Source organism: Stylophora pistillata, chromosome 3 (genome assembly GCF_964205215.1).
Source record: "Stylophora pistillata chromosome 3, jaStyPist1.2, whole genome shotgun sequence".
NCBI lineage: Eukaryota > Metazoa > Cnidaria > Anthozoa > Scleractinia > Pocilloporidae > Stylophora > Stylophora pistillata.
In genome coordinates, this window is record NC_142521.1 from 11,102,023 (window position 1) to 11,126,488 (window position 24,466).

General features: G+C 38.5%; 3 protein-coding genes across 3 annotated transcripts; 1 reads left to right on the top strand and 2 right to left on the bottom strand.

The window, feature by feature from the left end:
- Nucleotides 1–2,361: 2,361 nt before the first annotated feature.
- Nucleotides 2,362–11,150, bottom strand: LOC111321065 (charged multivesicular body protein 1a). Its single transcript, XM_022923848.2, has 9 exons — nt 11,009–11,150; nt 10,909–10,928; nt 10,719–10,796; nt 7,598–7,744; nt 6,928–6,996; nt 6,143–6,202; nt 5,436–5,489; nt 4,840–4,982; nt 2,362–3,032 (listed from the first exon to the last, which is right to left on the bottom strand). The coding sequence occupies exons 1-9, from the start codon at nt 11,022–11,024 to the stop codon at nt 3,011–3,013; spliced, it is 609 nt and encodes a 202-aa protein (XP_022779583.1). The 5' UTR covers nt 11,025–11,150; the 3' UTR covers nt 2,362–3,010.
- Nucleotides 11,151–11,215: 65 nt separating this feature from the next.
- Nucleotides 11,216–22,068, top strand: LOC111321064 (RNA-binding protein 39). The gene is given in 16 exon segments (XM_088754352.1): nt 11,216–11,346; nt 12,419–12,495; nt 13,511–13,584; nt 14,940–14,978; nt 15,062–15,115; nt 15,426–15,464; nt 15,615–15,683; nt 15,943–16,068; nt 16,367–16,493; nt 16,634–16,657; nt 16,659–16,745; nt 16,977–17,451; nt 17,750–17,870; nt 19,910–20,015; nt 20,482–20,560; nt 21,546–22,068. Coding segments are annotated over 15 exon segments (1,575 nt in total). The 5' UTR covers nt 11,216–11,346; nt 12,419–12,441; the 3' UTR covers nt 21,647–22,068.
- Nucleotides 22,069–22,355: 287 nt separating this feature from the next.
- LOC148734501 (uncharacterized) lies at nt 22,356–24,231 on the bottom strand. Its single transcript, XM_088754354.1, has one exon. It carries the CDS (start codon nt 23,222–23,224, stop codon nt 22,436–22,438), a length of 789 nt encoding a protein of 262 aa, XP_088610480.1. The 5' UTR covers nt 23,225–24,231; the 3' UTR covers nt 22,356–22,435.
- Between the last annotated feature and the right edge of the window lie 235 nt (nt 24,232–24,466).

Here is a 24,466-nt window from a genome sequence, read left to right on the forward strand (position 1 = left end):
CTTACGTCAGTGATCTGAGAAAGTTAAACCGTCATTACAACGTGGTGTGCCGGTTCCAGCGAAATTGTGGAATGTCTGTGGTTGACGCGAGGGTTTGCTTTTTTTTTCTCCAACACACAAGAACTTTGAAAGAACATCTCCGAGAAAGTAAGCTCAGTGTCTGATATTCGATCAGGATCGAGGGCTCATCCCTGAAAAGGGGCTTATTATCGAGCGCTGTCCCAGAGCCATGTGCTTACCAACACCTCAAGCTTGATCGTTTATTGTAAGTTTATTAAGAATGGAACTTTTCACCATTTTTATATTATTTACTTTAAGCTATTGCATCAAGCGGGTGCAAGAATGGCTGAGATAAAATGAATTGCGAATGACTTACTGAATTTTCTAAGATGGACCCGCCAACAATGACTTAGCTTTTAGATACCTACAGCAATATTGCTTGAACCATCGGCAATAACTAATAATCATTTGAAGTATTTATTAACTATTTAGGTTTGGGGTTCAATGAGTTTGCCATTGACCTTGAACATCAGTAACCATTACACTTCACAAGACTAAAATATAACAATGAAATAACACTCAAGAATATTTATTGCGTTCAAAGCATATTAATTTGATTTTAAGTCGAACTCTGACCGATGCGTCAGTCGGCAAAAATGAAATTGACTTATATCATTGGGTTATTCGTGCACGTTGCAAGTTTAATGTCTTCCGCTATAATGAAGAGGAGACAACTTCTGCTCGGCACTTACTTCCAGTGACGAGTTTAACGTCTTCCGCTCTAAGGAAAAGTAAACAGCTTCTATTCGGAACCTACTATCCGTGACGAGTTGAAATATAACTGACAAAGCGCGCTTCAGCTAATTCTTGCCGTGAACTTTAATTTATTGTATCTTAACATAAATGAAGCAATATTTCTAAAAATGTAATGACAGCAACGAGCACTTTCCTCATGTATCAGTTAAACTCGACCAATAATCTTTCGGGAAGTTCTCCCGGCCCTTTCTTAATATCACAAGGATTTGTTAAATATATCGAAAACCCTCTAAATGCTTCTCATTTTTGATTTGGGAATGTTAGACTTTTTTTCAACTTACGCCAAAATTAACATCTGGAGAAAGAAAAGAAGTGTAGGAAATTAGCGGCGAGTAATAATTAGCTGATTTCACCGTAAGAATAGTAAGGAAAATTAGACCGCAGCTGTATCCTATATTTTAACTTCCAGGTTCATCAATTCTACCAGCATCTTACATTTTGGAAAGTCGCTGATGCTCAGTGACATGAAATATTTCATTCCAGATAAACATTTCTTTTGGCTTACGAGTGAGTATTGTTTCGAAAAAAAAGAAAAAAAAAAAAAACGCGTGGAAAGCACTGGGCACAGCCAAGAAAGAAAAAGATATTTTGAAATTTTCCAGAACTTTCACAATATCAGACCTAACTTGGAAACGGAATCCTCCAAGCATTAACAGTTTGAGCAAACACCCCACCGTTTGAAGCAGGGTCATTAAAAACTGTCGTTCATCGAAAGGTAAGAACTAGGAAGAAATGAAAGCACTGACGAAGTAACATAAAAAAATCAATAGGTGACAAATTTCCCTTTGGCTCAGAGCATGAGAATGTAGACAGCTTTGACAGCCTCATTCACCTTTTAGGATAACACTTGTAAAAGATAAACGACGATTCTCCGTTTAGAGTCTAAACTTGTCATAAAAAAGAGGTGATTCTTGCAACGTCATAATTTGCACATCTCGAGAAGTTTATCCCTAATTATTCCTCATTGTTAATTGCAGTTGCTCTTCTCCACCCTCAACAATAACATAATGAACTAGGATGATATAAACATTCTACATACTGCCATGACATCAATATTGACATCACACTTTTGTTAAGAAATGTAAACAAAGATATGGTATCTTCCAAACAGTCTTGCATTTAAACCTCACCTAGCTTACTGAATGGCATGCTTTGTGCCAAGTAGAGGGGTACACATAATCAGGCTTAATTCAACAACACAAAGACTAAATCACAGCTGATCTTTAAAAAAACAATAGGTGACAAATTTCCCTTTGGCTCAGAGCATGAGAATGTAGACAGCTTTGACAGTCTCATTCACCTTTTAGGATAGCACTTGTAAAAGATAAACGACGATTCTCCGTTTAGAGTCTAAACTTGTCATAAAAAAGAGGTGATTCTTGCAACGTCATAATTTGCACATCTCGAGAAGTTTATCCCTAAATATTCCTCATTGTTAATTGCAGTTACTCTTCTCCACCCTCAACAGCTCTCGCTCTATCTTGGTTTATCGTGACATGACTCAATTAATCTCACGCTGCAGAGACGCTGAGTATTTACACAGAGTTAGTCACGTGGGAAGTTGTTTTATTATCATTGTTAGTTCAGGAAGAAGCTGGATCTCAATTTGTCTGATAGTATGGAATCTGTCTATAATGTGGATTTCAAATTTAATTTGATTTTATTGATTGACCAACTAGCTAAATCGCACAGGTTTCAAAACTGGATAGACGGACGACTTTCTTAATTCAGTTCGCTACTAAACTATTTTTAACTGGTAAAATTGAACCTTGACACATTTGCAATAAACATATATACATCTTGCTCAGACAACAACACAACGGTTAAACGCCAAGCATGCATCAATGATTCCCTATTGGCCCGCCGCACGTGAATTTCTCGCGCAAAATCTTCAAGGAAAATCTAAGAAGGGGTTGGTACCAAAAAATGACCCTAGAAGTTCATAAAAGGAGACAAAAGTAGGGAAAAGGAATACTTGAGTTTTCTCTGGTACCATTTTGCTTTGCACTTCACCAAGAAAGTCAGACTTTTCTAACACCGTGTCACCGTATGCACTTGCATAGACATTTGACCGCTGTGATTACTAAGACAGTTTCCTCCAGTTTGTGATGCTTTTAAAAAACTTCTTCTGCTTGTATGCACTTGAAGGGTATAAATTGAGATTACGAGCATGTGCTTTTCCGTTAGATATCCATTAACTGCGTAGAGAAGCCAGTCTAGGATAATAAGAGATGACAGTTAAGTTAACCATCTCAAACGAACTCCATATTTTTTACCTTTGAAGTGTGAAATACTTAAGTAGCACTAGGATAATGAACTACGATAATGATATAAACATTCTGCCTACTACCATGACATCAATATTGACATCACACTTTTGTTAAGAAATGTAAATAAAGATATGGTATCTTCCAGACAGTCTTGCATTTAAACCTCACCTAGCTAACTGAATAGCATGCTTTGTGCCAAGTAGAGGGGTACACATAGTCAGGCTTGATTCAACAACACAAAGACTAAATCACAGCTGATCTTTAAGGCAAAGATTCTTGCTTCTGCAGTAAATGGCTTGAACCCGGGGGTAACATGCGAAGGTGTAGTCTGATCGTCCGGGTGAGTGTAGTCCTGAGAAGGACCGTTGTCGGTGGTAGTGATTGACGTTTCGACAACCTGTGCGGAAGTCGTCATCAGAGTCAAGTGAATGATTGTTGTCAGTAGAATGTTCTTATTCCAGTTCGTGTAAGATGATCGGTTGGTTTTGCCGTGATGTTATTGGCTGTAAGACTTAAGTAAGTCGGTCGTGATTGGTCTGTTTCGATCTGTCGGTAAAGTTAGGTCGTTCTTTTTCGGTCGTTTGTGATGTTTATGTCGCGAATGAGTCGTTTGTATGGAGCGGGTAGTTGTTGACATCTGTTTAGGGGAGTCTGTTCTAAGTTAGTACACCAGCTTTCTAGAGTCAGTCGTTGAAAATAGTCAGTGCTGTAGGTTAGGCATTGCGCAGAGTCCCAGTCAATGTTGTGGTTGGTAAGTCGATGGTGTTCAGCAATGTGATTGCTGACATCACCTTTCCTCGTCGCCCGTCTGTGTTCAGTCCGTCTTGTTGTGAAGCTGGTTTACTAACTTAGAACAGACTCCCCTAAACAGATGTCAATAACTACCCGCTCCATACAAACGACTCATTCGCGACATAAACATCACAAACGACCGAAAAAGAACGACCTAACTTTACCGACAGATCGAAACAGACCAATCACGACCGACTTACGTCACTTGAGTCTTACAGCCAATAACATCACGGCAAAACCAACCGATCATTTTACACGAACTGGAATAAGAACATTCTACTGACAACAATCATTCACTTGACTCTGATGATGACTTCCGCACAGGTTGTCGAAACGTCAGTCACTACCACCGACAACAGTCCTTCTCAGGACTACACTCACCCGGACGATCAGACTACACCTTCACATTCTTGCTTCTGCAGGATAGTACCCAGGTTCCCTTGACAACTCACTCAATATCATTCCTTAATAAATGGAGGTAACTTGTATCATAGACCACCACCAACCCCATACCATCCTCCTCCTTGTCCATGCAACACAATAAACTCAACTAGGGCTCAAAGCTGCACCAACTGACCCAGTCTAACTAGACAGAGCTGAATAATGAAATGCTACGTCAGCGGGTATGCGATCAACAACGCGAGCTCAAGTGTACTAGGTCTAAAATTTAGCGGAAAATAATAAGGGCTGACCTTTAAAACCGAGGAACTCTGTTTTCGTCGAAGGCACTTTCTTATTTCCAAAGGTTTAAAGGAGAAAATTAATTTTTGATAATTTTTAGGGGGTGTACCAAATTTTTGGAGGTTGTTCTGTAAAAGAAAGGCGGCAAGGAAAACGACACCCCGAAGCAACAGAATAGGAAACCAAACATGCGAACGACTCAAAATCCGTGTTTCCGCGACAAAATCCAGCGCATGCGTATACGTTATTCAGCTCTGTCGTCTAACTATACTCTCCTCACCTTTTACTAAGCTGATCCTCCTCTCCTTGTGTTCTTTGTGAGTCTTGAGTTCTGAGTGATGATGTCCCAGGCTGTACAGCCTCCAACTGACTCATTATCTCCAGACCATTTTCTTCTGCAACTTGCTGAATCAGGGCCTCAACCTGATCAACAACACAAAATGTTAATACAAAATGTTAGTAGAAGCATTCAATACTGGGACTAGCAGATCAAACTTGGCTGATTCTTATTAAATCTTAACATCTACACATCAGTAGGCATAATCCCCAAGCTACTTTTTTTTTTACACATTCCTATGTTATTGACGGTGGGAATTTGTTAAATGATCAAGAGCTTCTTTAATTGACATCCATTCCCTTCATTTTCATGACAAAAATGTTTGATACTGCTGTGATGCTACACAAAGAAATTAGATGCAAGTTACACCTAAAGGTTAAGTGGTAACCACTTGGGGAGCTTATTAGGCTGAGAGTGTTAATGAAATCTCTTTTGACTTTTTTCGTGCCTCATCACTAGAATGTAATTTCACTGAGCTTTACAAGAACAAATTTGCCATAAAAATGCTTTGTCTCTCAAGTAAATAAGCAGCCTTGTACCTGGTCTTGAGGAGTAGACAATGTAGTTGCATCTCCCATTGCATTTTCTAAGACCTGAAAGGACAGCATCACATGTACAATACAGCTCGGAGGTACTTGGCCAACACACATGCAAAACCTTTGTATATTTTTCCCATTACACGCAAAAAAAAAGCACATTTCAGAGTGTGTGTATTAAGTGCATTTTTTCTCCCATTTTTCAATGAAGTCAGCTTGCTTTGTTCTGCATTGTTTTGGTGAACAACAGTCTCCTGTTTCAAACTGCTGCTGCTGAAGCATCAAATTAATATTAGCTTATCTCAATATTTAAAGGATGCAATGGCTGTTGTTTCAATGAAACATTGAAGCAACCTGCCATGATTCCACCAGCATTTTGTGAAATATGTTTGCAAAAGTTTTTAAGAGGTGAATAATAAACCCATACACTTATATTTCTGCCTGATGTAAGATTCCAACCTGAAATTGTGATGTTAAATTACTGAAGATGTGACCTGATCAAGAAGTTGACTAAAATGACTGACACCCATACATCATGTTTACTTTCATTCAGCACTAAAACATATCATTCTATGTTTTTATTAAAAATAACATTGTTTCTTGTTATACAAACAAATATGTTTGTATTTCAGTCTAGGACTTCTATAAACTTTAAGATGAAATAGAAAAGGGGATGAAAAATAGGGAAAAATAGAACATTTCAACTCTACCTGAGTGTTAACATCAAGATCTTCAAACATGCCCTCAAACTTCTCCATGGTGGCTGAAATCTGTAAAATCGAAGACAGCAAATCAGAATTACTTCAAAAAGTTTTGTGCTCTTCAACAAATATATAACTAGACTTTAATGGCTATCATAATTACAGGTGGACCCAGTAGTTTGCATTGTAGGCCAGAAAAAAATATATTTCTAATTGATTATACAACTTGTAAAAAAATATCACCATAAGAAGTGAAGTATGCGAAAGATTAAACTTGTTAATAATTCCCAATTGGTTAGTTTTAAGGAGCATTGTAAACTTGCAAAAATAATCAGGATATTACGACCAGACAGCATCATAGTGTTTGACTGCTAACTGAACACAGTATAAAATGTAAACTCCATGGAAAGAGAAGAGTAAAAAGAGTTTTGAGAAAATTGAGGGAAATTGTGCAAAGCATGCAAAAGGAAGTAAACCAATTGCCTATGACTGGCATTTAATCACAACCATAATTCATATCTGTTTTCCAGTTTTCAAATATCTGATTATTTGAGGTGCAATTTAAATTGTGGCTTTCGTTTGCTCAACATTTCAGAGTTAACATAAGGAAGTAAAATTGCATTTGCTTAATTAATACAATGTACTATCATTATATTTCTTCATGAATTTTCTAAAACTATCCAATAGGAGACCCATACAGGAATTTTTCTGAAGTATTAATAAAAAGTGCAACTTGGATGAAAAACCCAGTGACTATAGAGATGTTTTCACCACAAAAAATGTCAAAAATGCACCTTTTCTAGGTCCATGGATGCCATGGCTTTATCTAACCCCTTAACCACACCATCCATGCTCTTAGTAACCTGAAAAAAAATTGCAGGTTAGGACCATAACATGCAATTTGTTGCTTGGTGAATATTCTTGTAGGCTTTTTTTCAGTACAGCTCTCTGCAAATAGCTTGCAGGAAGTGATTTCTCCTTCCAAGGCAACACAATATAGTTTCATGAATGCTGATCAATTCAAAACAAATACAACAAAATAAATAAAATAAAAAAAGGAACTCCAAGAGACTGTACTTTTACCAACAATGCTGGTTTTATATTGAGTTCCATTTGAGTGATTAAAGCAAGTGATCAATATTTTATTTTGAAAAGATATCATAGAAATTTGTAGAAAAGCGTGTAACAGTTTTTCTTTTGATCAGATACAATTTATTCCTAATTTTTCCACTTGTTATTAAATAGGAAATGCTTAGCTTGGTAAGGCAATAAGCACATAAATGCTCAAATATAACCACGCCCTTTCACTTGGTATACAGACTCTTTTTGCACTTAGGCTCCCTTGATCAATTTTTCTCTTTTCTTTTCTTTTCTTTCATTAATGTCTGACTGACTAACCCACTTTCAAACAGGCTGTTATGCAGACAAGAGACAAGGAATCAGTTAAAAAATAGTAACATGTACCTGTTTCATCATCATGGCACTTTGAACTTTTGATGACACTGCATCTACACGAGAAGCTAGTCTTAGATAATTCAATCCTTCATTTTTCTTTCTGATTGCGTTTTCTGCATAAATCTTTGCTCCTTCAATGTTTTTTTGTTGTAAAGCCTACAAGATGAAAGAAAAGAGATACATGTCTATGATTATTCAGATATGGTTACCATTTGGTAAATAAGTGTACTCATTAGCAATTGATTGAATAAAAACAGCTAAGGTGTGTGTGTCTTAAGCAATATGTGATGGTTACCTCTCATTTTTTCCACACCTAGAACATACATTCATTTGCTGTTACATGAATGACCTCAGCATTATTTGCTATGATAATCATAGATGGTAGGGTAGAACTCATGTTTTAGTACTCAATGGATGGTAGATAATACTTTGAGGGAAGGATGGGGAAAGTTGTAACAAACCATCCCATCCTGGTAGAGTTGATGTGCATTTTGTCTAGTTAACTGTTTTTGTTACTGTTATTATTTAATGAAAATGTGTAACCAATGGCTAGTTCTCTAATTCTTAAAGTTTTGATTAATTGGTAAAACAACTTTGTTTCATGTATTTGTCAGTGATCATACTTGTGATTAAAAAACCAGACGCCTAATGGCGTTGCGCGCTTGTGACGTCACGAAATTTTGACCCCCTAGAGCGATCAGGACAAACAAACAAGCTTCTTGAGTAAAGGAATATGGGCGATGATGCACCCAACTCTAGTTCAAATGTCTCGAAGGCTCGTGTTTTAAGTCAAAACGACGGTGTTCCTGGCTCAAAGTTTGAGCAAGACCCTGAGAACTATACAAACACACAATTGAAGCATTGGTTAAAGTGTAGAGGCTTGACATTAAGCAGAAAACGAGCAGACCTCATCGCACATGTTTGTGACTGCCTCAAGTCGGGAAAACATTATGTACTTGATTCAAGTATAGATGATGGGAAATGGCTTCAGGCGAAGATACTAAAAAAAAGTAAAAAGTCGATCACATGAAACTTAAGGATCTAATAGTTCAATGTAAAAAGGGAGTTGACAGGCCGGCATGACTCCCCAGCGCGTGTTTAGAATAGCCTATTCAGAGTTTGGCCCTCACAAGTATGCCTTTGAGCGATCGCCCTCTTTTGTAAGATATGAGTGGCGGATTTTTGTATAGTTCGCTCAGTACTGGTTGTGTTTCTATTAAATGTCAGTGTGTCATGAGAATTTGCTTTAGGTTTGGCACTGATGGTTGGAACTGTGTAATAAAAGGCAAGATTTGTCAGTCTGTCTTCGGTCTCTGTTGAAGAGCTAGTTTCCTGTTTTTGAAATTCACCTCTGAGAGGGTTGTGTTAATAAGAACCTCTGGATAGCCTCTCTTTCGCAAATGCGCTTTGAAATTTGCAATTTTCTCCTCAAATGTTATTTGAGAGGAGTTTGTTCTGAGAAGTCTAAGGGCCTCTCCTTTTATTAAGCCTTTCTTAACTCCTTGTGGGTGACAGGAACTATAGTGTGTATACTGAAATGTCTCAGTTTGTTTAAAATGAGTACGGCACATCAAGGATTGCGTCCTTTTCGAATCGTTTGCCTTAGAAGATGTAGGTGTCCAGGAATTTTGTTTCCTTATCAGAAATTTCAGCCGTAAATTTTATTGTTGGATGATGATTGTTTGCTTTTTCAATGAAACTTTCTATGGTTGCTTTGTTTGTACACCATAGCGAGAAGATGTCGTCTATGTAACGTTTCCAAACAAGCGGTTTGAAAAGGCTTTTGTCAAGGATTTCAGTGTACAGCACAAATATAAGTATTGTAGTTAACACTATCAACTGAGAAATTCTCTCTAGAACACGCTTTTACCCGGCTTTGACAAAGTTCCAAGTCATGCTTCAGCTTTGGGAACTGTATGAAAGCTTTCTGACCGTATTTAAGCATTTCTTTAAGCGAATCTGGCAATCTTTCTGGATATCTTGAGTCATTTTTACATGTACCCCAACAGCAATGCCTAGTTGCAACCATTTTAGAAAATTAGAGCATTTTTTGAGCGAAAATAGCCTTGCTTCTGAGACATTTCGCATACAGTTCCTTGTAAAGACTCCGAGTGTTTGTCCTAAACCAGCGGGGGTCCAAAGATGACATATCTATTTTTAGACCTGGAGCACAGCGCCATTAGCAGTCATCTCATTTTGTTAATCACTTGTATGATGCTACCTTACTATAACATCAAGAAAATGGTTAGATATTCTAGTCTTCTCGGATAGGGATAGGGATTTTTTTTAATTTATTTTTTTTTATTTAGGGAATATCAAAGTTAGTATGTTCATATATTTTTCTTTTTATTATTGTACTGAAAAGACCTTTTAGGGAGTTGCAATAAAATGTATGTACGTATGTATGTCAGGACAAATAAATGGAGGTCCCATCTCCTGCAGGGTTAGGGGTAGGAGATGTTAATTTCCCACACACGAGATTACTGTGTGATGGATGTCCTCCCCTGGGGTGGGATGGGTGGGTTGGGGTTGGTTTAGGTGGATGAACCTAGTAGGGGACTACGTGTCCTATTGTTCTCTCGCCTGTACACTGTACGAATCTTTAAATACAAATACAAATACAAATATAAAAGGAATTGGACTCAACTCAGTCCTATTACCATAACTACCTAAATATTTTTCTGATCAAGGGCAGAACAAGGACCTAATGTTGGATTATAGCATCACATTGTCAATGAAATTGTTTCATTAAATTAATAACATATCAACTATACCTTGAGAACACTGGTAAAAGTGAACAATAGCTCCCATGTTCAGCTGTTGGTAACCTGTCGGCCAACTGTCGGCCGACATGATACTGACGGCCAACAGTCAGCTGACAGATGGTCGACAGTATCTTTTGGGAACTGTTCCTCACTTTTACCAGAACACTATACTGACGTTGGTAAAACTTAAGGTAAAATGTACTTTAATAACCTACGTACTTGATATTACGATTCAACATCTTCCTTTGGTACAGATAATTCGTTAGGATGAGGCAGAGGATTTAAAAGTCAAACTGTACTGTACCTTGATATCATTTAAACCGGAGATTCGTTTACCTCACAATTGCAACACATGTACAAAATACCTTTTTCACTTTAGCTTGTTGCGCTTTTTCCTCCTTCTCGCATTTCTTTGAGGATCTTTCCAACTGTTTGCTTGTGAACTTCAGAAGAAACATAGACGAGCGTTTACACCTCAAGTGTTACTGGTTAGCGGTTAAATAGTCAGTAATCTTGTAAAATAAGCCTACAGATTAATGCAACCTACTGGCTTACCTTCAATTGGAACAGGGTGTCTACAAAGCAATCGAAAAAAACACCAATCAGTCTAAAGTAGATGAATACTTTTCTTGAAAAATAGGCATGCATTTACTACCTTCTATTGACGGCATCTTGAAAGCTTTCCGATGATTTTCACCAAGTACAAATGACGGTTACATAAAAAAATATTGTCAAGTCTACAACATTTGGTCCACCATTACGGAAATACCAAAAATAAACTAGACCCAGTCTTTGCTGCAAATAAATGACGTATAAGTATTTACCTTTTTAGGCAATGCTGTCTAAATAAGGCCAGCAACACCTTGATTTTCTGGCTGGGTTCCCCCGCTGCCCAGTTTCTAGTGAAACTCGTGTTTCGCCATTTTGTTAAGTAATAGTGAACTCTCTGTGAATTTTTCAAAATCAGATCTGTGTGTTTGACGAAGAAATCCGGTAAGTAGTGAGATAATTAACAGGCACTCTTTGATATGTATCGCAGTAGGTTAGTTTTGCCTTAGAGAAAAATTTTATGGTGTTATAGGCGATTTAACTGCACGCTGCCAAACCATTGAAGACCTAATTGTTTTTTCGCGTGTTCTTTAGTGAGTTACTGTTCGGTTAGGAAAAGTTTCAATCCATAAAGAAGAAAAAAAATTCTGGTGAAAATGGTATTCGCATCCACTATGTTTACTTTTTACTTTTCGTGGCGTTTGAAAATTTTTTTGACGATCCTTTCTCACCGTGATCAATCACTTTCTATATTGTGCGATCGAAATTTTTTCCTTTGAACCAGTTCAACTGCGTGTAAGCACCGAAAATGTGTCAAATTCCTAGTGTCTGCGAATTACATTATGATTTTAACCACCAAATGAAACTTGAGTTTTGAAGTGACAACGTGGTAGGGTAAGGAGTGACTGTAGCATTTGGGAAGTTCATAGGACTTTGGAACAACTATTCTCAGAATATCCCGCCTGCATATATGAAATGGACACACAAGAGTGCAATTGTAACTGTAGATGAAGCGATTGAGTCAACCATTTCTCCTACAATTGATGTTCAACACTGATTGCCAATACCTGGCCAGTCAGGAACATGTATCATGCCTCTTGCACAATGCCTCATGGAGCCCCTCAAAAACAAACTTATGGCAACATTATGGCTCTCGCCATTATATTTAGTTATACTAGTTCATGCAAGTGGTCTTAAGGCCACCTTACATTGATTGACAAAAACAACTGGGAAGTGTGTCTGCATGAATTGGTGGCAAAAATTGCTTTTGATTTTCCCATACATTTGTCACAACTGGAAAATGAAATTACCTAGTGTGTGGCCTTTGCTGGGGAGCAAGGCTTTGAAATGAAAAAATGGAGTCAACTAAATTGAAAGTTGTGTGGAGGCCTATTTTAGTGAATCTTCACTCAGATTCCATCAGCATAAAGTGGTGCAAAGAAATCTTTGCCTTGTATTTCTGCATACTCTCCTTGTTCCATTCATAACTGTGTATACTCCCTTTGTACTTTTTTAGGCAATTCATCTTCAGCAACAACCATGGCTGATGACTTTGATGTAGAGGCAATGCTTGAAGCACCGTACAGAAAAGAGGTGAGTTGGCACAGAGTGCCCAGTGAAATAGAAATTTTGTAAAATCACTTTGTACACCACTGGGTTAGCTTAGCTAATGCTTTTCCCTTATGGTTTTTAATAAGGGTTGAAGCAAATCGTAATGGAAAAGTTAACAGCATGTTGTTTCTGAGGGCATTTCAAACCCATTTCATAGTTGCTATTAGCGATGAGATATGAACAACTTGATGATTAAGATTTTAAGTGTCTTATAATTTTCTGTCATATTGGATAAAAGTAAAAGAAAGTATAACTTGGATTGAAAATCTGTATTCTGTTCAGAACTCTTTAATGTCAAATTTGTAGGATATGACTTTGTTTAATTAACTTTTCTTTCCCAAAAGTTTATCAAGATTTTGGATTGTGGCAGTCAGTAGATCTTTGATCAAGCTCCTTTTCTTGTCCAGTCTTCTGACCCCAGTATCTTATTTTCTGTTTTGTAGAGTTGAAATTACAGCACAACCAGCCCTATTACAGACCACCTCGACTGACACAATTGTTGTATCTGACCCATGCTATACTGGGCTAACTTCTTGTGTCATTTTTGTTCTGATTTTATTGAAAAAAAAAATCTTCATTCTCCTATTTGAATTAAATTTTTTACCCATAAGAAGGCTGCTTTTAAAAAAATTTACACACTCTGTACATTTTTCTGATTAGACTGAGTGCCTTCTTCCTAGCTTTTGAGATGATCTGTTGAGGTGGGTATGTGGTGCTCAGATTCTTTTAGCATTCACATTCACTGCAATGTTGTCATCATTCCATCAGTTACAGTGACAGCAATAGTACCATTAAAGAGTTTAAGAAGGTGTGATATAATTGTGACATTGCTAGGCAAATGACTTTGTTTCTGATTACCCAAGGTCTCCTCAGGGGCAGACTTGTGTAAAATTTGTGGTTCATGGCAAGATTATCTTGGACATCATAAACCAGGATAATATACTGGATGTATGTTTGGTGTTTCTTTTTATCAAGAGAGATTGTTTACTTCTTTCAGACTCCTCCTTCTCAAGCAAATGGAAAGGGTGACTCGAATAGGACGGGTAGTGATGGTGAAGAGAGAAGAAAAAGGTAAGATTACCAGGGCTCTACCATGTTTATTCCTTACTCAGAGTCTTGTCTCTAAAATAAAGGCCATTGCATTTGCTCATCCAGATGATCTTAAGAAACATATGCCAAAACACTATTAGGGTTTAATTCGGTTAATGTAATTCTATATGCGGTTGAAGGGTTGCAAAGGGCTATAAAGGATTCCAAGTCAATTTTTCAGACCACTCGATCAGTGCCCAAGGCGAACATATGTATACACATAACAAGCTTCTTCAGTTTTGCAGCACCTCGTGTCAACCAAGCAATGTGAAATCTGAGCGAATATTTCTGTTTTCGCCCTAGGTAGAAATTTTAGGTTATGCAAGGCATAATTACAGCGGATGATCACTGGACTACAAGATGTCTGGTTTTTGATGTTAACAGGTTGAAGTAAAGGGCCATTCAGGGGAGGGTTGGAGTGTACTCTTTTTAGATTTCAGCCTAAATTTGTAATCAGGCAGAAGTTAAAAATGCTGGACCACTAGTCAGAAGAACCATGCTCTGAAAGCATGATTCAATTTCACACTTGTGTATGATTGCTAAATTATTACTACTGTGGAAAGGCACACAGCAGATATGCCTTTATGCTCAGGAGATGTTTGATCATCTGATACAGATAAAACAGCAAAATGTAAAATGATATTTTTATTTATTTACAGTACATATTTCTGGATTGTAGCAAACTATTGTGTGGATGAAATTGAAGTTACACTGAATGCTAGTTGACTTACTGCTGTCAATAGCTTGGTTGACATTTAAAGAGAATACCTAATAGAATTTTGTAAAAGCCAAAAGTTAATCTTTTGTTTCATAGGTTTGAATTAAATCCACCATAGGGTTTGCTAATTAAGTTGTAATAGCAACAGTCTCGATCATTCCTTGGTTCCTAATACATGTTATTGTATAGAGCTGCATCAAGCTTAGACATTCGGGAATGCTCAAATTTTAGCACTTTTGTTGAATGAGCTATGTTTGCCTCATCTCCTTAGGTAAAAATTTTTTTCTACAGTGAAGCTTCAGATGTGCCATAACATGTTTTCTCTCATTTTAAACAGTTGTTTGCATCTGAACATGATCCACTAAGAGCAAATAAAGGTATTGTATCTACAACGTCAGTGTTACGCTGCAAAAAATCCTGGCCATGAAAAGGGAAGAGCACCTCAATGATAACCTTTACTGCCTAATTGTTACCAGGCTTGCATAAGAGGGAAGAAATCTTTTAAAAAATGCCACAGAAAGTATAAGATTTCCCAAGGGGTGTGGCTTAAAAGCCCATATATGTCTAAAAATAATGAGAAAACTTTTCTGACCTTTTATTTTGGTACTTTTGTCAACAGAAGTCATCGAAATCGGAGTCGCAGTAGAAGTGCCGGAAGGTAACACAGCTGTTCTCTGTCTGGAATTTTGCAATGTGATTGTTCTGTGATGAACTTTTGTGAGAGTTGTTATTAATTGGTAGGTTTGATAATTTCAGGAGTCGGAGACGCCGCAGCCGCAGCAAAAGCCAGGAAAAGTAAGATCTGTTTTATTTAGTAGAACTCTCTTGGTGTTCCCTTCTAGTCCAGTGCTTTTAATTTAGGGAATATGATGAAATTGACTGCATTGTCTAGTAGTCTTGGCGAGATTTGATGATGGCTTTTCAAACAGGCTCACATCAACTCATCTGGCCCTACACATGTCATCTTTCACTTATGGTTTTCCCTTTGATTGTGTACAAAGGGCCATATGGGTCATTAGATTTTTTCCATGATCATTGTTATTATTATTCAAGGGGAAGTTTCTCAATTTGATGTTAAAGCTGTGGTTGCTTTTGTGTGTTTTAGAACAAGGAGAGGTCGGAGTCGCTCAAGAGATCGTGACAGGTACAGATCTGCTCTTACATTTTTTTTTTCTTTTTTCTTTTTAACTTCTATGTTTCTGCTAATGTTGGTTAACTGTTTAACTCCCAAATTTACCAGATCCTTTTAACTTCCATTCTTTGTCAACAATGACCTTTTCTCCTTTTGTTTTAGAAGACGTAGGCGTCAAAGCAGTAGTGGGAGTAGAAGCCGGTCAAGAAGCCCAGACAGAAGGCGCAAAAGGTAAAGCTCAGTAAAATAACATGTGGAATAAATATCTTTATCAAGACATGAAGCTGTTCCATGAATAGTCTTCTTATTCTGCATAAAACAAAAGGTTCTGAGCCATTTTTTAAAATCAGTTTCTGTAACTGGTCAAAGAATCTGTTTTTGTTGGTAATGCTCTGTAGTGACCTTTTTGAGAGGGAGTGAAGGGGGTTACATGTCATGATGTAAGGTGTGAAAATGTGTATAAAGCTTGTCCTTCACTCTTGCATTCTAGCCATGACCAGAGAGAAAAACGTGATAGAAGGAGGAGTGTCAGTCGTAGTCCAAGTCCATCAAGTCGCAGGAAGAGGGATGAAGCAGATGGAGGCAATAGTGGTACTATTGTACAGCGTCTTGAAAGGTATCATGATGTCCTTTAAAATCTCCATTACTTTTATTTCATGTTTGTTAAAAATCATAAAACTCGAGAAGAAATGATTGGCTTTCTTCTTTTTTCATGTTTGTTAAGAATCACAAAACTTGAGAAGAAATTATTGGCTTTCTTCTTTTTTCATGTTTGTTAAAAGTCACAAAACTCAAGAAGGAAAGATTGGCTTTCCTCTTTCAGTGACCATGACTTCACAGAGATAGTTTTGTTTCAGTTACCAATTCCTAAGAGGTGAAACTGAAGCTCAGCAGTATTATGACTTTTCTTTTAGGAGGGAGCTAAAGCCTGCAGAGGATATAACACCAGAGGAGAGGGATGCTAGAACAGCATTCTGCATGCAGCTGGCAAGAAACATCAGACCTAGAGATCTTGAAGAATTTTTTTCAAAAGTGGGCCAGGTAAGCTGTGAGAGAAAGGGCTGCTTGTGTTCAACAGGTCTTTTACATATATGTTGCATTGCATTCCACTCTCTCCTGTCGTTGAGGTTACTGATCCTGTAGGTGCTGTATTTTTTTTTTTTCTTCTTTTCTTCTTTTAGGTTGCTGATGTGCGGATTATATCAGATCGTAATTCAAGACGCAGATCGTAATTCAAGACGGTCAAAAGGAATTGCTTATGTGGAGTTCACGGACAGATCTGCTGTGCCCTTGGTGAGTTTTTGTGTTTAATAAACGTCTATTCACAGAAGGGGTGTAAAGTGCAGTGATGTTGCTGAAGTTGGCTTCAAAACAATACCAACTTGATTTAATATTCGTCAATGTTTAAGGCATCAAATTCCTTGTAGATGACCCCTTTGTCTCCTTTAATTTTTCTTTTGTCTTGTACATCTTTGAAGTGCTGATACTGAGTCTGATGTGTGCTTGAACTTTTCATATTTGTAGGCAATAAACTTGTCTGGTCAGAAACTCCTGGGTGCCCCAATCATGGTGATGCCTACTCAAGCAGAGAAAAACAGAGCAGCAGCAGAGGCCGAAAAGCTCAAGGCTCCACCAGGACCAACAAGACTATATGTTGGATCTCTTCACTTTAACATCACAGAGCAAATGATCAAGGCAATTTTTGAACCCTTTGGAATTGTTGATAGTGTACAGCTTATTTATGACTCTGAAACAGGAAGGTCGAAAGGCTATGGCTTCTTACAGTTCAGAGATGCTGATGCTGCAAGGCAAGCTATGGATCAGATGAATGGTTTTGAACTTGCTGGAAGGCCCATGAAGGTTGGGCCTGTAACAGAGCGAGGAGACTCCTCTTCTTATTCCTTCCTGGATGACGAGGAGTATGAAAAGGGCGGTGTTGAATTGAACTCAACTGCAAGGGCTGCTCTCATGGCCAAATTATCTCAGGGTCATTCTGCTGGTAAGTGCTCCTGTAGATAGAAATCTAAAAGATTCTCTTCCTGTATTACACCACCACCATTCTGAGATCTCATTGAATGAAATGTTCTCTAAATGGCTACCTGTTTTACAATAAGTGGAATTTTTATTGTTGTTGGGGTTCTTTGTTCCCAGGAATGAATTTGCTCACAATTAAATGAAGTAAGTAATATTGGCGAATGAATCCTTCAAAATTTAACTTCCAACATGTGGCTTTTTATCTCTGTTGATATCGGTCAGATTGTAGGTTAACATTAATTGATTTACTTTTCCCTCCTAAGGTCTTCAAGTGCCAGGTGTTTCCCCTGCTGTGGTTGGTGTACAACAAGCTATGACAGCACCAGTTGCCATCCCCCTGCCGACACCCTGTATCATGCTGCTGAACATGTTTGACCCTACCAAGTAAGTAGCTGTTGCCCTCTTAAACTTTTGGTGTGACTGTGTCATACCCTTATTGTACATGTATATGCATGTATTGCAGGAGAGAAAGCTCCTAGATGTTATGTTAGAGAGGGATAGTAGTTTGCATTGTGCAGCCTTTGCAAGGTCTGAGTTTTTATTCTGCACTGAAAAACATTGTTTTTATTATTATTATTATTATTATTATTATTATTATTATTATGTCGCAGAGAAATCAACTGAATGCTACATTCTAATCAGGCAGCACAGGGCGAAAACCGTAACCTGTGAGCCATGGAGTAAAAAATAAATGTACATTAACTAGTCCTAAAATGCTTTTCTGTTGAGTCTACGGTCCTCCTTCTAACAGGAACTCAAACTGCCACCTTGAAAGTCTGGGCAATATTCAGCGTGCCCGAGAGCACTGCCCTCTGCATCTTTAGCAGTACGTCTGCTCTTCTGCCTCCCACCAGCTCGCGCATCATGACATCCAGCTCCCGTGACCACCCCCCGAGGGCATCCATAATGATGTTATATTGCTTCACCTCGTAGCCTGGGAACTGCTGCCTTAGTTCCCAGCGAAGGGGTCCGTACTTCAGTGTCTTCTCTTCATCCTTTCTTGTCCGATTGTTAACCCACGGGCAGCTCATTTTACAATGCGTGCATCCACCCTAATGCATCTGACCTCTTATTCATCAGCAGATATAGGGACATCCCAATAGACCACTTTCATAAATGGCTGCCAGATTAATATTCTTTTGTTTACATTTAAATTTGCCTGGGTGGCCTCGCTTGAGATAATGTATTCTTTTGAATTTTGTACTGGAGAACGAGGCCACCTAGGCAAATTTAAATTTAAACAAAAGAGTATTAATCCGGCAGCCATTTATGAAAGTGGTCTATAAGCTTTAACATTCTCTGACTCATACACGTGCTTCGGCATGTCGGGTGAGTACCAGGGTGGTATCTCGTCTATAAATCCCTCATCATACAACAGTTCGTAAAACAGTACCTTCAGTGCTACGTCGTGTCTAGAGAGATACTTGCTCTGGGCCAGCGCACTGCATCTTGACAAGATATGTGCCACACTCTCTGGAGCCTTGCTTCATAATCTGCACCTCACCTCGCCTTCCCAGCTTGTGTGGGTCTTCTGACTCGTGTATACTTGCGTTGGCAATAGCTGCTCGTATAGCTCGACAAGTCCAGCAATTGTGTGTGATGGACAGTTCTTCCAGTCTGTGACCCACCAGAAACACCCATCGGCACTCAAACTCTCATCCTCCAGCCTAGTAGTCACTAGACGCCCTTGCCATCGTTGTTTTCTGATCTCATTCTTTAACTTCTCAATTTGGCACCTCTGCACCTCTTTCTTGATCCCTTGCGCGTGTTCCAAATCCAACTCCAGCCCCAACACGTCCCCGCACTTAGCCGCTTCTTTAAAAATTGACCTACGCCCCATCGTTGCTGCTTGCTCTTCAAACTCCCGTACCATTCTCAGTGCACGATCTTCATTACCATGGAGTCTGACTGCACCCTTGATTTTTGCGGCTTTGTACTCCATTTCAACAGAGCGCAATCCCCGCCCTCTTCTACTTCTTAGCATATACAACAATGCATTCGAACTACATGGGTGTCTATCCCCACTCTCGACAACAATCTTGCGCTCTTCCCTATCGATCTGCTTAAGTTCCATCACCGGCCACTGTTGTGTCCACATAAGATATCCAAGAACAGGCAATACAAACTCATTTGAAGCTACCACCCGATTATAATCGGACAAGGGACTTGTCCAAATAACTGACAATCGTCTGAGATACTCTCTTGCTGCACATTCCAGGATCAACTTATCCTCTCGCCTAACACTCTCAAGTACTCCAAGGAACTTGTACCGCTCACCATCATCAAGACATGGTATTTTAGTCGACTCCACAACTCTCCCCCCTGAGACAGCAGTCACTTGTACCCCCCTTTTCACATGGGCCACCGCACACTTATTAGTATTATTATTATTATTATTATTATAATTATTATTATTTCAACAGAGAGAAAGATCCTGATTGGGATGCTGACATTCAAGATGATGTACTGGAAGAATGCACAAAGTATGGTCACGTGTATCACATTCATGTAGACAAGACCTCTACCCAGGTTTGTGTAAAGCAAATTATTTGTGGATTTAGATAAGCTGTGCATGGACTAATACCCCATTCAGACCTAGCGAAGCATGTTTTGTTAAACTGGTTTTTACTGTATGAAAATAATTAACAGAGAACTGAAAAACTGACTTTTCCATGAGATTCAAGTAATTGCAACTTGTGTTTCTCATGCGCTACATTTGAAGTCAACAAATATCTGTTTAAGCAGCTTCTATGAGGAAAAAAAGGTTAAACTGTTTTAACAAAATATGACTAGCTTTGGTGTGAATGGGGTAAGACTCAAGTCAATTCTTTATCGCAAGAGCAAGGTTTTGTTATGTAAAGTTTGTTGTTCTTCAGAAGTTTAAAATTTGAAAAGTGTTCAAGAACTTCCTTGCCATTTCCAAGTGATCCAAGCCAAGCAAGGGTCTTGAATTATTAGCAGTACCCTTGTGCTTAATTTTGCTTTTATTTTTCAGGGAGTAGTGTATGTGAAATGTAGTAATGCGGAAGTTGCCGCCAGCGCTTCAAAAGCCCTTCACGGCAGATGGTTTGCTGGTAAGTGATACTTAAAGCTTATTGTGATGGTGAGGCCAGTACTTGCTCTCTAAGATAAAAACCACTACAGTGGATTCGAGTGCAAAACTTTTGCAACTAGCGTCATACCAGCAAAAATATAGTTGCGTACTAGGACTGCTACTGGTTATGTAAGAAGTAGTGTATATAATCAACAAGCTTGCACGTCGGCATAAAGGCTCTTATATCCATGTACACGAAGAGGGTGTCTGTCCATTCGTTAGTTATCAAGCTAGCAATTCCCTCTAGTGTCTATTAGACTTTCGCGCTTCAGCATCTTCGTGTAGAGGTTTAACAGTGGAAAAAGGGAAACTAAACGAAAACTTGCTCTTCATCAACTTGTTAACTCGGATAAGAGTGTTAATAATTTGGATATATCAACAAAGTTGAAGTGGTAAATTGGCTACCGTAACGATTACAAAAGCTGACGTTTCGAGCGTTAGCCCTTCGTTGGAGCGAATAGAAGAATTGTGGTTTGTGTGCTTTTAAAGGCAGAGAATGGAGCTACGTTATTGGTGGGAACATGGCAATGTTCGCTCCGACGAAGGGCTAACGCTCTAAACGCCAGCTTTTGTAATCGTTACGGTGGCCAATTTACCACTTCAACGTTGTTGATATATCCAAATTATTTCGTTACTCCCACCGACGCAGCCCCAAACAGTTTCTTTCGAAACTATCAGCCTTTATTTAAGTGTGTTAATGGTTTTTGTCCAGGAGGTACTGCTATTCCACCGAAAACTGTGAGAAGGTATTCTGATGACAGATTTTTACTGCCTCAACTAAAAAAGATTTGGTTGGAAAGCTTGCATCTCTTAGAAAACTACCTTTATCATTTATCATCACTCAAAGTGGTCACGCAAGCAATTAAACTGGTACACATTCAACTAAATCAGTCCAGCCCCTGACGCCAAACCCTCGATAGTTTTCATCCTCTAATACTGATATTCTTTCTGTTTATCATTGATAGGGAAGCAAATTATTGCAAGAGCAGTCCCTCTCGCAAACTACCACGGCATGTTTCCTCAGGCCTTGTCGATGGTGAAGCCGTTGCAACCATCTACGTTTTGATAACGACTACCATTCTTTTCCACTAAACGTCTTGATGTTAGTGTTTGACGAATCAGACGCGCAAGTTCTATTAAATTGTTAACGCGTCATTATTTGTAAATAAGTCCGTGAAACGATAAAGGAAATTGCTGTTGGTTTCCCACAAGTTTGTCAGTGTTCCATCAGAAAGATAGTATACCTTTTAAATCGAAGCTATCTAAAGCAAGTGAGGATATGGTTTTGTCAAGTTTTAAGGTTCTTCCGTAACACGTCCGTCACCCCAAATTCCCTCCCATTTTCTGTGCGAATACCTGTCTTTCACTCTTCGTTAGTTTCGCCAAGAATCTGCTTAAACTGTTACTTTTCTTTTGCTTCCGTCAACTATGCTGTAAACGTATATTAAAAAAAAGGTGAAGATGAAATAAAATATAGTCAAAAAAGTAGTTTGTTGTTATTTTTCAAGGCTAAAGATTCGACAGAACACCCTCAACCTATTCGCAATGAAAAAAAGGCACACGAAATTTACCCATAAGAGACTAAAACCCATAATGAGACATTCAATAGTCCAAATTGTGCGAACTGACACAGTCTGAGACGAGTGGAACTCATTTCCCCTCCCTGTCCGTCCGCCCCATGTCGGATCGGTGTATTGTGGCCTGTGTGGGAACGCTCCACTCAAAATATCTGAATCTAAAACCAGAGTTATTATTAAACGAGACATTCAGTGTAATAACGATAATACTGTGTCTTTGTTGTTCAAAAGATAAAATTACATATCTTATGTTACACTAAAAAAGGATGTAAATAAGCTTAGGGTGTATCTCTAAATAAGATAAGTACATACGTAGAAACAAATACGAAAATCGAATACAAGAAGTACGCTTTCACAAAGCTACATTGTACTTGATAAACAATTCTATTAAAAAATGTGTCCTTAAAACGGTTCGTGCGAATGGCGGGCATTACAGGGGATTTACTTCTTAACTTATATCTCGTAATCTTGGTTTCAGGGAAGTAGGCTCTAAGAGGGTGGCTAAGGATAGTAGAGACCTTGTTACAAATTTTGTGATCTATCACAAAAGTCACTATCAGTAATTTCTTAGATATGTAACTACGTTTAAAACAACGATCTAAAAACTGCTGGGCTATAGTTAGCTCAGACTCAGAGGCCCCATACACAGATAGAGCATTAGTAATATTAGGTAGGACAATGGAATTAAATAAAACATCGACTTCTGCTTGGCTACATCCTTCTTTGCGGAGGCATCTGATAACGTGTAAACATTTATTAGCTTTACCTAACTTTTCTTTTAGGTGAGTACTGAATTTGCAGTACGGCTGAAACGTGAGGCCTAGAATGGTTAATGTACTAGTCTGAGGTATGCCAAAAATACTTTTGTAGGCCTCAGCGGTGTGACCTTTTTTAAACGTAATTAGCTCTTCACATCTAGTAGAATTTGAAGTCATTCTATTTTGGCCTGCCCACTGTAAAAACTGACTTGTTAAGTCTACAGAGTGATCTATATCATAATATACCGGAGCAATAATCGTACAGTCATCAGCGTAAAACATATTCTTAGCTTCTACAGAAACACTCATCAGTCATTGCAGGTAGGGCATGAATATCTAAGTAAAATTTTTTACGGGTGACTCGAGTAACTTGCCATGCCACAAATATATAACCGAACGTTTTGGGTCGGTAGCGAGAAATTAGACACGTAAATTAGCACAATTGGAACTTACATTGTTAACCGTTACTACAAACTGCTGTTTGACTGTTTCATCACCTTCTAAAATGTCTAAATAACTTCGAAATCGTCTCCCCAGAGATCGTCTACTCTATCCGCCATCTTGTTTTGAATGTGTGCACCTTCGCGATCACGTGACTTGTACCTTCAACCTCAAAGAGCTCCTATTGATCTTATCGTCTGAAGTTCGCCGGCTTTCATAATCAGTTCCCTCTATTAACTCTGCTAAAACCTAGGATTGAATGGCTAATATACCGAGAGAATACGACGGAAAGCTGACAACTCGAGGGGGTTAACTCTGAGGACTTGCTGAGAATATACAATCCTCATAGCTGACTGCTGCTGAAATCGGAAATGTACATGGGCAGTTGTGGGCCGCGTGGAATCTTAAAATTTCACCTTCGTACGAAAATAAACTTCTGCGGCGGGAAGATTGGTAAGATATGTAGTCGAGAAATTCGCCTCTTCGCAACTACTCCGTCAACAACACAGTTAAATATTCAGCCTGTATAATTCCCGTTCCAGCCTTTCATTGCCTCGGGTGAGTAAAAGCTTTATCCTTGCTTGGGTGTAAATTGAGGGAACTTAATGGTTTAATGAGCACTTATTGACGCCGATTGACAGGCCTGCCTTTTTTCCCCCCTCTTAATTTTACCAGGAGGTGCCATCTCTTCCTCAAATTTTATTACCGGTAATACTGGCAAGCCAAATCACTTGAGCGGATTTCCTGTGTCATTAATGTAAAACACCGTAGACATTTTACGGACACCTTGCCTGTGATCATTTTTTTTTCTTTTTTTTCTTTTTCTTTTTTGCTTGTACATACACAAGCCTTTTGAGTGCACACTGTGTGTCAGACTGAGAAAAAAAAATAAAATTATTGTGAAATAAATATACTTATTGGAAATAACACACTGTGAATTTCAGTTAACGTTGTGTATAAAATGAAAGAGATATGTCTAAATTATCAACACCAAGTATTAAAGCTCAACATAGGTGGGTGGAAAAAAAAACTTTAATGGGGTCACCCTTCCTCGTAAAACGTGCGCCAGCTGTTGTGAAAACTTTAACAACTTCAATCCTCTTTGTGCCT

Bases quoted from the DNA above. Each gene is read 5' to 3' on its own strand.
- LOC148734501 (XM_088754354.1), bottom strand. From the start codon at position 23,224: ATGAGTGTTTCTGTAGAAGCTAAGAATATGTTTTACGCTGATGACTGT.
- LOC111321065 (XM_022923848.2), bottom strand. The intron at 10,797-10,908 runs GTAAGCCAGTAG...TTTCTTCTGAAG, and splicing joins ACACCCTGTTCCAATTGAAG to TTCACAAGCAAACAGTTGGA. The intron at 6,997-7,597 runs GTACATGTTACT...ATTTTTTTTCAG, and splicing joins GTGCCATGATGATGAAACAG to GTTACTAAGAGCATGGATGG.